General features: G+C 44.6%; 1 protein-coding gene across 1 annotated transcript in view; it reads right to left on the reverse strand.

Annotated features, from left to right (window-relative positions):
- The window catches only part of rhd (Rh blood group, D antigen), a 48,318-nt gene that overhangs the window by 4,960 nt on the left and 28,788 nt on the right, over positions 1 to 14,570 (reverse strand). Inside the window, exons 8-9 of the mRNA XM_078237936.1 lie at positions 13,982 to 14,055; positions 512 to 585 (exon numbers count right to left, since the gene is read on the reverse strand). Of these exons, the coding sequence (XP_078094062.1) occupies positions 512 to 585; positions 13,982 to 14,055 (148 nt within the window). The remainder of the gene's footprint in view (positions 1 to 511; positions 586 to 13,981; positions 14,056 to 14,570) is intronic.

A 14,570-nucleotide genomic window follows, 5' to 3' on the forward strand; every position in this document is an offset into this window, starting at 1 on the left:
TGTCGGAAAAACCCATCTGGTTCACTATTGTCCTTTAGGGAAGGAAATCTGCCATCCTTATCTGGTCTGGCTTATATGTGACTCCAGGCTCACAGCAATGTGGTTGACACCCAACTGCCCTCTGGACAAGGGCCACAAGGGATGGGCAATAAATGCTGGCCAGCCAGCGATGCCTGTATCGCACGAATGAATAAAAAAACACCCAGTGAAGCAAAAAAGAAATAAGAAGATAAAACAGTAGAATTCTGTCCAAGTGATATTGTTTAAAATATTGGTGGTGATCGGTGTCTTCTCAAGCAAAAGAACCAAAGAGAATAGAAAATTCATATCCAAAACAGTGCTGCTCCACAATACATTATGCTTACCAGTCAATAATTATTCATAAAAGTTCATTCACAGATCATTTGAACCTGTGAGTAAAATCTCATTTAGAATAATTAACTCAATAATAGTAACATTTCCCAAAGGGAAATTGGGCACTCCTGTTGCGCACAAGTCGTTTTCTCCTTACCTCCCAATATGCTTGGTCATCATAGCATTTTAAATCAGGGGGCTGTTTCCAAATATTTAACTTCAGAATGAAACCTGCAAATAAAACCAAAGGCAAAGTTATAAGGTTGCATTCTTAAAGGCACAAACATGATTCACTAAAAATATGTTCATGTTCCACTTATGGACTTAAGGGGTAAGTGCTGCATTGTCAGCGGTGCCAGAATTTGGATAAGATGTTAAACTGAGGCTCCATCTATCTTCTCTGATACTTGAAGCGTATGATATATTCATAGAATCCCTACTGTGCAGAAGGAGGCCATTTGGCTCATCTGCATCTTTGACAGAGTATCTTACCCATGCCCTCTCTATCCGCATACTCCCACGTATTTACCCCACTATTCCACCTAACCTACATATCTTTGGACTGTGGGAGGAAATTGGAGCACCCGGAGGAAACCCAGGCAGACACAGGGAGAACGTGCAAACTCCAAACGGTCACCCAAGGCCGGAATTGAACCCAGGTCCCTAGTGCTGTGAAGCAGCAGTGCTAACCACTGGGCCACCATGCCGGTATTCCAGGAAGAGCAGATAGCCGGTTCCTAATATTCTGGTCAACATTTATTCTCAACCAAAATCAACCAAACCCAGACTAATTGGCCATTTATTACAGTTGGCAAGATCTTTCAGTATTCAAAGTGCCTACAACATTTGCCCAATACATCAAGTCATTGCATTTTATAGCAGGTCACAGAACAAGAGACATTTCTGAAAACTATAACTCAATTCTTTCCCCCCACCAAGTGACATAATTCTGTAAGCACTGTTAAGTCCCTTCAGTTTTATTTACATCTGCAGCATTGCACTCTAGTAGTTTTGTACATTAGGCTCTTCACAATTTGCCATTGATCAAACTAAAATGGTTGGTTTTATTTGAATCTGCATTGCAAAACAGTTGTTCCAGGAGAATGTAGCCCAGTCCATCACGCAAACCAGCCTCCCATCCATTGACTCCATCTACACTTCCCGCTACCTTGGGAAAGCAGCCAGCATAATCAAAAACCTCACGCCGCCCAGACATACTCTCTTCCACCTCCTTCCATCAGGAAAAAGTTACAAAAGACTTGAGATCACATATTAACGTACTCAAGAATAGCTTCTTCCCTGCTGCCATCAGACTTTTGAATGGTCCTGTCACATATTAAGCTGATCTTTCTCTTCACCCTATTGGTAACTGCAACACTATATTCTGCACCCTCTCCTTTCCTTCTCCCCTATGTATGCTATGAACAGTTTGTTTTGTCTGTATCGTGCATAAGAAACAATACTTTTCACTGTATCCCAAAATCTGTGACAAAAATAAATTAGTCAATCAAGTCTTCTATCGTATGCATGATTAATGCAAATTAATGCAAATTAATGCAAAATCGTATGCAAATTTAATATTCAAAATATAAAAGAATAGCATACATCATGTATTTTTCTAAGCAACATGTCATTTAGGAAAAGCTTTATGCTGAGGAATGGGAGTCTGTTGCTTAGATTCATCTTCAGATGACCCAAATCCAAATTTGAACCCATCAGGAAATTCTAAATGTGCCCAACTACTGATAGTTACTTTCTTTGTTCGCTGGATGTGGGGAACATTGTCAAGGCTACCTTTATTTCCCACTCAATGTAGTCCTGACAGAGAAAGGACTATTAATGAAGCCAATTGCAGATAGGTAGGCTGAGATTGTTAGGAATGGGTTAACTGCAACCTTGCACTTTTGACCTAATTTGTATGTTAATTGTTTAATAGTACTCACTGGGATACATAAAGGGGTTACAGGTGGCACTGGGTATTTGGTGTGAGTGTATGTGAAGTTGTAAAAGAGAATAAAGTGAGTGTGAAGAAGTTGGACTTGCATCATTTTTTTATTACTGGACTGTAACTGAGAGGCTTAACAGAGATTGCTTCCTTGAGGAATGCCTGCAGTGATAGTCTGGTGCTGTGATAACAATCACAACCACCTTTTTTTGAGTAAAGTATGACTGTAACCACTGGGGACTTTTCCCTTTGCTCTTCATTGACTTTAGTTTTTTTAAGGATCCTTAGTGCTATACTAGTCAAATGCTGCCTTAATTGAAAGCAGCTATTTATTCCTGTGTTCTGGAACTTCTATGTCCCAGTCAAGGTGATCTCTCACCAAGTAGCTTTGGTAGAATCTGAACTAAGCATTACTGAACAGGTAAAGGTGCCATTTGTCACAAAACTGATTACTTTTACCATTATTTTGCAAATGACTGGAAGATTACTATTCAGATGCTACCTGGGCAAGTTAGATATATTCTGTTTCCTGTAGCTAGGACATACTCAAGCAATCTTCCAGGCAGACACCAGTGTCATAGGTGAACTGGAACAGCTTGGTTAGGGGATCAACTAGCTCTGGTGCACAGATCCTCTGGAGTACAGCCAGGGTGTTTCAGGGCCCATAATGTTTGCTGTATCTCAATGAACTCAGCTGCTCCATAATGTGAAGTGGCCTGAACTAAATTGGCTGGACACCGATATCCATGTTGCTGGAGTCCTCTGGAGGAAGTAAAGTAAGATCCTGCACATGGTACATTTGTGTGAAGGTGCGGCAAACACTTGCCTTGTCTCTTGCACTGGTGCTGGGCTCTACAATGGTTGTGAATGGTGTTAGAAACATAGAAGCATAGAAAACAGGTGTAGGAGTAGGCCATACAGCCCTTCGAGCCTGCACCATCATTCAATATCATCATGGCTGATCATGCACTTTCAGTATTCCACTCCCGCTTTCTCTCCATACCCCTTGATCCCTTCAGCCACAAGGGCCACATCCAGCTCCCTCTTGAACATATTTAATGAACTGGCCCCAACAGCTTTCTGTGGTAGAGAATTCTATAGGTTCACAACTCTCTGAGTGAAGAAGTTCTTCCTCATCTCAGTACTGAATGGCTTACTCCTTACTCTTAGATTGTGACCCCCTAGTTCTGCACTTCCCCAACATCGGGAACATTCTTCCCACATCTAGCCTGTCCAGTCCCTTCAGGATTTTGTATGTTTCTATGAAATCCCCTCTCATTCTTCTAAATTCCTTTGACTACAAGCCCAGTCAATCCAGTCTCTCTTCATATGTCAGTCGTACCATTCCGGGAATTAGTCTGGTGAACCTTTGATGGACTCCCTCAATAGCAAGAATGTCCTTCCTCAGACTAGGAGACCAAAACTGCGCACAGTACTCAAGGTGTGGACTCACCAAAGCCCTGTATGACTGCAGCAAGCCATCTTTCCTCAAATCCTCTTACTATGAAGGCCAGCATGCCATTAGCTTTCCTCATTGTCTGCTGTAACCACATGCCAACTTTCAACGACTGTTCCATCATGACACCCCCCCAGGTCATGTTGCATTTCCCCTTTCCCTAAACTGCCACCATTCAGATAATAATTTTCCTTCCAGTTTTTGCCACCAAAGTGGATAACCTCACATTTATCCACAGTATTTTGTAAATTTGCCCAGTCAGCCTGTCCAAGTCACCCTGCAGCCTCTTAGCATGCTCCTCACAGCACACACTGCCACCCAGCTTAGTGTCGTCGGCAAATTTGGAGATATTGCATTCAATTCCTTCGTCCATAGAACCATAGAAAATTACAGCTCAGAAACAGGCCTTTTGGTCCTTCTTGTCTGTGCCGAACCATTTTTTGCCTCGTCCCACTGACCTGCACTTGGACCATATCCCTCCACACCCCTCTCATCCATGAACCCGTCCAAGTTTTTCTTAAATGTTAAAAGTGACCCCGCATTTACCACTTTATCCGGCAGCTCATTCCACACTCCCACCACTCTCTGCATGAAGAAGCCCCCCCTAATATTCCCTTTAAACTTTTCTCCTTTCACCCTTAACCCATGCCCTCTGGTCTTTTTCTCCCCTAGCCTCAGCGGAAAAAGCCTGCTTGCATTCACTCTATCTATACCCATCAAAATCTTATACACCTCTATCAAATCTCCCCTCAATCTTCTACGCTCCAGGGAATAAAGTCCCAACCTATTCAATCTCTCTCTGTAACTCAGCTTCTCAAGTCCCGGCAACATCCTTGTGAACCTTCTCTGCACTCTTTCAACCTTATTTACATCCTTCCTGTAACTAGGTGACCAAAACTGTACACAATACTCTAAATTCGGCCTCACCAATGCCTTTTATAACCTTACCATAACACTCCAACTTTTATACTCGATACTCCGATTTATAAAGGCCAATGTACCAAAGGCACTCTTTACAACCCTATCCACCTGTGATGTCACTTTTAGGGAATTCTGTACCTGTATTCCCAGATCCCTCTGTTCAACTGCACTCTTCAGAGTCCTACCATTTACCCTGTACGTTCTACTTTGGTTTGTCCTTCCAAAGTGCAATATCTCAGACTTGTCTGCGTTAAATTCCATTTGCCATTTTTGAGCCCATTTTTCTAGTTGGTCCAAATCCCTCTGCAAGCTTTGAAAACCTTCCTCACTATCCACTACACCTCCAATCTTTGTATCATCAGCAAACTTGCTGATCCAATTGACCACATTATCATCCAGATCATTGATATCGATGACAAACAACAATGGACCCAACACCGATCCCTGCGGCACACCACTAGTCACAGGCCTCCACTCAGAGAAGCAATCCTCCACAACCACTCTCTGGCTTCTTCCATTGAAAGAAGTTTAACAACACCAGGTTAAAGTCCAACAGGTTTATTTGGTAGCAAAAGCCACACAAGCTTTCGAAGTTCTAAGCCCCTTCTTCAGGTGAGTGGGAATTCTGTTCACAAACAGAGCTTATAAAGACACAGACTCAATTTACATGAATAATGGTTGGAATGCGAATACTTACAACTAATCAAGTCTTTAAGAAACAAAACAATGGGAGTGGAGAGAGCATCAAGACAGGCTAAAAAGATGTGTATTGTCTCCAGACAAGACAGCCAGTGAAACTCTGCAGGTCCACGCAACTGTGGGAGTTACAAATAGTGTGACATGAACCCAATATCCCGGTTGAGGCCGTCCTCGTGTGTGCGGAACTTGGCTATCAGTTTATGCTCAGCGACTCTGCGCTGTCGTGTGTCGCGAAGGCCGCCTTGGAGAACGCTTACCCGAATATCAGAGGCCGAATGCCCGTGACTGCTGAAGTGCTCCCCAACAGGAAGAGAACAGTCTTGCCTGGTGATTGTCGAGCGGTGTTCATTCATCCGTTGTCGCAGCGTCTGCATAGTTTCCCCAATGTACCATGCCTCGGGACATCCTTTCTTGCAGCGTATCAGGTAGACAACGTTGGCCGAGTTGCAAGAGTATGTACCGTGTACCTGGTGGATGGTGTTCTCACGTGAGATGATGGCATCTGTGTCGATGATCCGGCACGTCTTGTAGAGGTTGCTGTGGCAGGGTTGTGTGGTGTCTTGGTCACTGTTCTCCTGAAGGCTGGGTAGTTTGCTGCGGATAATGGTCTGTTTGAGGTTGTGCGGTTGTTTGAAGGCAAGAAGTGGGGGTGTGGCGATGGCCTTCAGGAGAACAGTGACCAAGACACCACACAACCCTGCCACAGCAACCTCTGCAAGACGTGCCGGATCATCGACACAGATGCCATCATCTCACGTGAGAACACCATCCACCAGGTACACGGTACATACTCTTGCAACTCGGCCAATGTTGTCTACCTGATACGCTGCAAGAAAGGATGTCCCGAGGCATGGTACATTGGGGAAACTATGCAGACGCTGCGACAACGGATGAATGAACACCGCTCGACAATCACCAGGCAAGACTGTTCTCTTCCTGTTGGGGAGCACTTCAGCGGTCACGGGCATTCGGCCTCTGATATTCGGGTAAGCGTTCTCCAAGGCGGCCTTCGCGACACACGACAGCGCAGAGTCGCTGAGCAGAAACTGATAGCCAAGTTCCGCACACACGAGGACGGCCTCAACCGGGATATTGGGTTCATGTCACACTATTTGTAACTCCCACAGTTGCGTGGACCTGCAGAGTTTCACTGGCTGTCTTGTCTGGAGACAATACACATCTTTTTAGCCTGTCTTGATGCTCTCTCCACTCCCATTGTTTTGTTTCTTAAAGACTTGATTAGTTGTAAGTATTCGCATTCCAACCATTATTCATGTAAATTGAGTCTGTGTCTTTATAAGCTCTGTTTGTGAACAGAATTCCCACTCACCTGAAGAAGGGGCTTAGAGCTTCGAAAGCTTGTGTGGCTTTTGCTACCAAATAAACCTGTTGGACTTTGACCTGGTGTTGTTAAACTTCTTACTGTGTTTACCCCAGTCCAACGCCGGCATCTCCACATCATTCTTCCATTGAGCCAGTGTCTAATCCAATTTACCACCTCCCCATGTATACCTAGCGACTGAACCTTCCTAATTAACCTCCCATGAGGGACCTTGTCAAAGGCCTTGCTGAAATCCAGGTAGACAACATCCACCGCCTTCCCTTCATCCACTTTCCTGGTAACCTCCTCGAAAAACTCTAATAGATTGGTCAAACATGACCTACCACGCACAAAGCCATGTTGACTCTCCCTAATAAGTCCCTGTCTATCCAAATATTTGTAGATCCTATCCCTTATCACACCTTCCAATAACTTGCCCACCACCGATGTCAAACTTACTGGCCTATAATTTCCCGGATTTCTTTTGGAACCTTTTTTAAACAACGGAACATCATGAGCCACCCTCCAATCATCCGGCACCTCCCCCGTGAATACTGACATTTTAAATATGTCTGCCAGGGCCCCTGCAAGTTCAACACTAGCTTCCCTCAAGGTCCGTGGGAATACCCTGTCCGGTCCTGGGGATTTATCCACTCTGATTTGCCTCAAGACAGCGAGCACCTCCTCCCCTTTAATCTGTAAAGGTTCCATGACCTCCCTACCTGTTTGCCCTATTTCCGTAGACTCCATGCCCGTTTCTTCAGTAAATACGGATGCAAAAAAACCATTTAGTATCTCCCCCATCTCTTTTGGTTCCATACACAGTCTACCACTCTGGTCTTCAAGAGGACCAATTTTATCCCTCACTATCCTTTTGCTCCTAACATACCTATAGAAGCTCTTTGGATTTTCCTTCACTCTGTCTGCCAAAGCAACCTCATGTCTTCTTTTAGCCCTCCTGATCTCCCTCTTAAGTAGCTTCTTGCATTTTTTATATTCCTCGAGCATCTGATCTGTTCCTTGCTGCCTGTACATTTCATACAACTCTCTCTCCCTCTTAATCAGTGTTACAATCTCCCTCGAGAACCAAGGTTCCTTATTCCTATTTACTTTGCCTTTAATCCTGACAGGAACATACAAACTCTGCACTCTCAAAATTTCTCCTTTGAAGGCCTCCCACTTTCCATTTACATCCTTACCAGAGAACAGCCTGTGCCAATCCACACTTCCCAGATCCCTTCTCATTTCATCAAATTTGGCCTTTTTCCAGTTCAGAACTTCAACCCGAGGACCAGATCTATCCTTATCCACGATCAGGTTGAAACTAATGGCATTATGATCACTGGATCCAAAATGTTCCCTCACACTCACATCCATCACCTGCCCTAACTCATTTCCCAAAGGAGATCCAATATCGCATCCTCTCTAGTTGGCACCTCTATATACTGATGTAGAAAATTCTCCTGAACACATTTTACAAACTCTACCCCATCTAAACCTTTAACAGTATGCGAGTCCCAATCTATATGTGGAAAATTAAAATCCCCTACTATCACAACTTTGTGTTTCTTGCAGTTGTCAGCTATCTCTCCGCTGATTTGCTCCTCCAATTCTCGCTGACTATTGGGTGGTCTATAATACAACCCCATTAATGTGGTCATACCTTTCCTGTTTCTCAGCTCCACCCATAGGGCCTCTGTAGACAAGTTCCCTAATCTATCCTGCCTGAGTACCGCTGTAACATTTTCCCTGACCAACAATGCCACCCCCCCCACCTTTTATCCCTCTGCCTCTATCCCGCCTGAAACATTGGAACCCTGGAACATTGAGCTGCCAGTCCTGCCCCTCCTGTAGCCAAGTTTCACTAATGGCTATAATGTCATATTTCCATGTGTCTATCCACACCTTCAGCTCAACTGCCTTCCCCACAATACTCCTGGCATTGAAATAGACACACCTCAAAAGATTATTTCCACCACACTCTACCCTTCCATTTGTGATTTTGCTTGAACTAACCTGTCTTTTTACCCCAGCTCCACTATCTGCTCTGGCACTCTGGTTCCCATCCCCCTGCAAATCTAGTTTAAACGCTCCCCAATAACACTAGCAAATCTCCCTGCAAGTATATTGGTCCCCTTGTAGTTTAGGTGTAACCCGTCTCTCTTGTACAGGTCCCACCTGCCTCAGAAGAGGTCCCAATGATCCAAGAATTGGAAACCCTGCCCCCTACACCAGTTCCTCAGCCACGTGTTCATCCGCCCAAGCATCCTACTCCTGCCCTCACTGGCATGTGGCTCAGGTCCAAATCATTAATGTACAATCCTCCTGTTTGAATACCTTCCATTTGACCAGATGTGATAGACTACAAAGCTCTGCTCTGATCCATTGATTGTGGAACTGCTGAGCTCTATCTACAGCCTGTTATTTTAAGTGTTTCGCATGCAGCCAGCCCTGTGCAGTATCTTCATGTGAAATATATCTCATTCTAAGGATGCCCCATGCTGCTCTTTGCAGGCCCCTTTACATTTCACATTGAACCAGGGATGTGTTTCTGCCTTGATGTTGGCTGAAAGATATGATTTTGTGAGTATGACTACATCAGGCTGTTCCTTGAGTAATCTATGGAACAGTTCTTCCAGCTTGGATCCCAGATGTTGTTGAAGAGGATAACGCACAGTTAGCTGGGCTGAGTTTTCCCTTTGCTCTTCACTGACTTTAGCTTTTAAGGATCTTTGGTACTATATTAGTCAAATGCTGCCTTAATTGAAGGCAGCATTTTATTCCTGTCTTCTTCTTAATCTTAGTCTGATTTTATGGCTGAGTCATCACTGATAGGTCTGTCCAATTTTCTTTATATCATTTTATTCTGCAGTGATTACCCACAACCTACTTTGTCACTACAGAGGGCACTGAGAGTCAATCACCAAGAGTGGAACTAGAAGCACATGTAGGCTAGACTGGATCAAGACTCCTTTCCCACAAGGACATTAGTGAACCAATTAGGCGTTTACAGCAGACTAGGAGCTTTCAAGTTTCTTCTTCCAAACTTCGATAAAGAATGTGAAATAATTTTAAAGAAACGTCATTTTTATTAACAAACCCATCATGATTGGAAGAGTCTTTGGTGCAATGACCTCTATGACCTGTAGATGGAGTGATTGTGCTCCTTGAAATAAAGTTGCATTCCCAATGTGGTTCAGTTCTTAAATACACTGAGAAGTGTTGAATGCGGAAGGTGCTATATTCCTTATCTCTCAATCTGTAAAGTTGAACATCACTGACAGTTCTAAAAAAAATCATTTTATTTTTACAATGTTGCGATGAATATTCAAATAACACTTTCATTACTTCTGTACTTCTAACTGTAATGTGTTGTTTTAGTTTCTGTATAATCAAATTCCAGGAGTTTCGTTCTGGAATGTATTTAATTTGTTAAGCCTATATATTGTTCTAGGTTAATGCCACCCAAAGTTCACCATGATTCCTTCTGAGATCACTGTCACAGTTTAAGCATGAGTGACATCTATCCTAATTCACAAATGTGTTTCCCACCTCCCTATGATCACTTAAACTGCCTCTGCCAAACTACTTCCCTGGAGTGGAGAAGCTACGGCATCTCCTCCGGAGCCTTCAACATGTCATTGATGAAGACGAACATCTCGCCAAGGCCATCCCCACACCCCTTCTTGCCTTCAAACAACCGCACAACCTCAAACAGACCATTGTCCGCAGCAAACTACCCAGCCTTCAGGAGAACAGTGACCACGACACCACACAACCCTGCCACAGCAACCTCTGCAAGACATGCCGGATCATCGACACGGATGCCATCATCTCACATGAGAACACCATCTACCAGGTACACGGTACCTACTCTTGCAACTCGGCCAACGTTGTCTACCTGATACGCTGCAGGAAAGGATGTCCCAAGGCATGGTACATTGGGGAAACCATGCAGACGCTACAACAACGGATGAATGAACACCGCTCGACAATCACCAGGCAAGACTGTTCTCTTCCTGTGGGGGAGCACTTCAGCGGTCACGGGCATTCAGCCTCTGATCTTCGGGTAAGCGTTCTCCAAGGCGGCCTTCACGACACATGACAGCGCAGAGTCGTTGAGCAGAAACTGATAGCCAAGTTCCGCACACATGAGGATGGCCTAAACCGGGATGTTGGGTTTATGTCACACTATCAGTAACCCCCACAGCTCGCCTCCTGGACTTGCAGAATCTCACTGGCTGTCCTGCCTGGAGACAATACACATCTCTTTAACCTGTGCTTACTGCTCCCTCCACTCACATTGTCTGTATCTTTAAGACCTGGTTGGTCGTAGAGATTCGCATTCTAATCAGTATTCTGTAACTTGATTTTGTGTCTCTGTGCCCTGTTTGAGAGCAGATATCCACTCCATCTGACGAAGGAGCAGCGATCCGAAAGCTAATGGCATTTGCTACCAAATAAACCTGTTGGACTTTAACCTGGTGTTGTTAAAACTCTTACTGTGTCTGCCAAACTCCACAGCAATTGTAGCCAGCTTGCCTCCACTCTTGATTATCCCCAAGTCAAGGCAAACTTTTTTTTATTGGCACCTTTCAATATTTTAAACAAATTCAAAATAAGTCCAATCATGATTCCCACATGAGGGACAAACCAGATTCAAGCAGACAAGGCAAGACATTACATCCCATTTTGATCAAACAAGATCCAAGCTGACAGGATGAGGCATTGCTCCCTCTCCCGGGCTTGATCTGACACTTCATCTTAGCCAAAAGGCCTGAGATGACATCGAAAAATTGCATCAGGTAAAGCTTCGGTTTAAAAGCAAATTACTGCGGATGCTGGAATCTGAAACCAAAAGAGAAAATGCTGGAAAATCTCAGCAGGTCTGGCAGCATCTGCAAGGAGAGGAAAGAGCTGACGTTTCGAGTCCAGATGACCCTCTGTCAAAGCTCAAAGGCTTTGACAAAGAGTCATCTGGACTCGAAACGTCTGCTCTTTCCTCTCCTTGCAGATGCTGCCAGACCTGCTGAGATTTTCCAGCATTTTCTCTTTTGGTCAAAACCTCAGTTTAATCTCATTGGCTACCCTGATCCTTTTCTCTACCCTAGCCTGGGCAAACCACCATCACAGACGTCAGCGCACCCCCAGGGCAATGGGTTTCATTCCTGCCACAGGACTAAACCAATTCCCAGAGTTCCACCATCAATGATAAATTCTCCCTCACCTGGATGGATGTTGCGATCCTAACATCCTCTTCAAAGATGTCGCCACTGTCTGTGTGGACACCACTAGCATTCACAAGACTGATGTTATTCTCCTTAATATGGACCAGCAAAATATATAACTGAATTTAATGTGACTCCTTTACTTGCCTATCAACTCTCTCTGCCTCCTACATGAACTGTATGCAGCCTTTGACTTGCTTAACCATCCTCCTCCAAAGTCTCTCCTCCATTGCTAGTTGGTTGGCAGTGCACTCGCCTGATTCCATTCTTATCTTTCCAGTCACAGCCAAACAAATCCTCTACAAAGGCGTCTTTTCCTGCTTCCTTGCACTTACTTCTGGTGTCCTCCAAGAATGCATCCTTGGCTCCCTCCTATTTCTCATCCACATGCTGCCCCTCAATGACATCATCTGAAAATACAGCAACAGTTTCCACATGTACGCTAACAACACTCAGTTCTAAATCACCCCCCCCCCCCCCCCCCCACCCCGCTACCTCACTGCACTCTCTGAATTGTCAAACTGCTTGCCCAGCATCTAATGTTGAACCTCCAACCAACCACTGGGGAGACAGAAGCCATTTGCCCTTAATAAAAATTCCATCCCTCTTCCTGGTAACTGTCTGTGGCTGAACAAGACTCTTCGCAACCTGGTGTCACATTTGACCCCGAGTTGAGCTTCCAAAACTACATCTCCCCACCATCACTAAACCACCTACTTCCACCTCAGTAACATTGGCCCACCTCAACTGATCTGTGGCTGAAAGCCCTTTGAAACTCCACACCATTTGCGGCCTCTAGACTTGACCGTTCCAATGCACTCCTGGTTGGCCATTGGTTGCTATGCTTTCAGCTGCCTAGGCCCTAAGCTCAGGAGTTCTCTGCCTAAGGTTTTCCCCAACTTTTCCCCAATTAAAACATTCCCTAATATCTGTCTCTTTGACCAAACTTTTGGTCATTGACTCTAGTATCTCCTCATGAGATACAACATCAAACTTTGTTCTTGTTCCGACTTCAAGGTGAAGATGACCATGTTCACCATCTGTGCTGTTAGGTCGGGTTGCAGCATGTATATAAGCGATTGCTAAGGCCGATTTGCGCCTGGAACATTCTGCTGCAAATAAGACAGGATACAACAGACAGTTGAGCTCTGGATGAGTTGCTGGCTTGGGATTCTGGCTCCTTGTACTTTCTCCCTGCCTTTGTTATGTGCTTGCTTTCAAAGGAGGCTGCATCATTTTTTATTTGGTTGAGCCATGTGCAGTGATCCTGGATGAACTTCTCCAAGGATCCGGAGTCGATATTAAAGCTCCTAATAGGAAGCCTTCAGAATGTCTTTGGCCTTCCTTTGATTGTCATGAGAGCACACCCTGACACAAACTCTCCATAGAAGATTCGCTTTGGTAAGCGAGTGTCAGGCATTCTGGCTACAGGACCAGCCCAACTCTGTTGTGACTGTCTCGATATGGTGTGGACACTTGGCATGCCAGCTCAGCTGAACACCTCAATGGATGGTATTTTGTGCTGACATCTGATCTTCAGAAGTTTCTGAAGGCAGCTCAGGTGAAGGTGGTTGGGCTTCTTGGAATGAGGCTGGTACACAGGCCAAGTCTCTCGTCAGTAAAACAATTGGGTGGGCCTATTGCTCTGTTGACGTTCAGTTTGGTATGCAGACTGATGCTCAAAGTCTGATGACCCATTCCCAGACTATCTGCCGAAGGCTCCACTTGCAATTGTTGCATGTCATCAGCATAGATAGTTCCTGCGAAGAACCTCAGGAGATTTTATTATCTCAAAAGGTGCTATGTAAATGCAAGTTGTTGTTGCGTCAAAAGGCAAAGAGCTGCATTTGAAGCATTCTAAGATGCTAATTTAGTTTTGGCAGTGACAAATCTGCTCATCATGTAGCTTGGCAACTGGTGTAAAGTACCTAGAATATCATTAGGTGGGAGAAGACTTGATTTTTAAGTGCCTGACATCAATCAGAGTTAGTTAAGACATTCATTCTCCTGCACACAGATTTCATATCATCACCACAGAAATGACAGCTGTCTCTCACCTGTGATTAATCCTGTTAGGATGCTCATCGCCATGGTGATAAACATAGCTGTTTGCCAGTAGTCAGCATGCTTCCTGAAAACAAAAAAAAATCCACAAAGCTTAAAATCGTGCCAAGAAGGAAGGAAACTACAGGTGCACTTTTTACAAGTCTGCAGCGACAGCGGGGAATCGAACCCGCCGGCCGCGGATACAAACCATTCGGGTGCACAATATTAAAACCAATGCAGAGAAAATGGTGAGTGGCGCACGCCTCTGTCTTCCCAATTTGTGCTATAGGGTGGACTTGTAAAATTACATTGCAAAGTCGCAGATCGCAGGAAAATCCTGACTGCAAAATAGTGGCTGCTTCTTGGTAAAATACAGAATCTTGTGTGCTTCTTGAAATGATGAGTGTGGGGGAATAGGATAATTCCTCACCTTTGGTGTGAGTGTCTGTATTAACTAGCATCCCTAGAGTCCTACAACACGTCAAAGCCAATCCCTGCCACAATTTCTGCAGGATGGACCTGGCTCATGTGATCTTACAGCATCAAGGAGGCTATTTGACCCATCGTGACAATGCTGGCACGGCAAAAATAGCTCTCCAA

This window comes from Mustelus asterias, chromosome 21, assembly GCF_964213995.1.
Source record: "Mustelus asterias chromosome 21, sMusAst1.hap1.1, whole genome shotgun sequence".
Taxonomy (NCBI): Eukaryota; Metazoa; Chordata; class Chondrichthyes; order Carcharhiniformes; family Triakidae; genus Mustelus; species Mustelus asterias.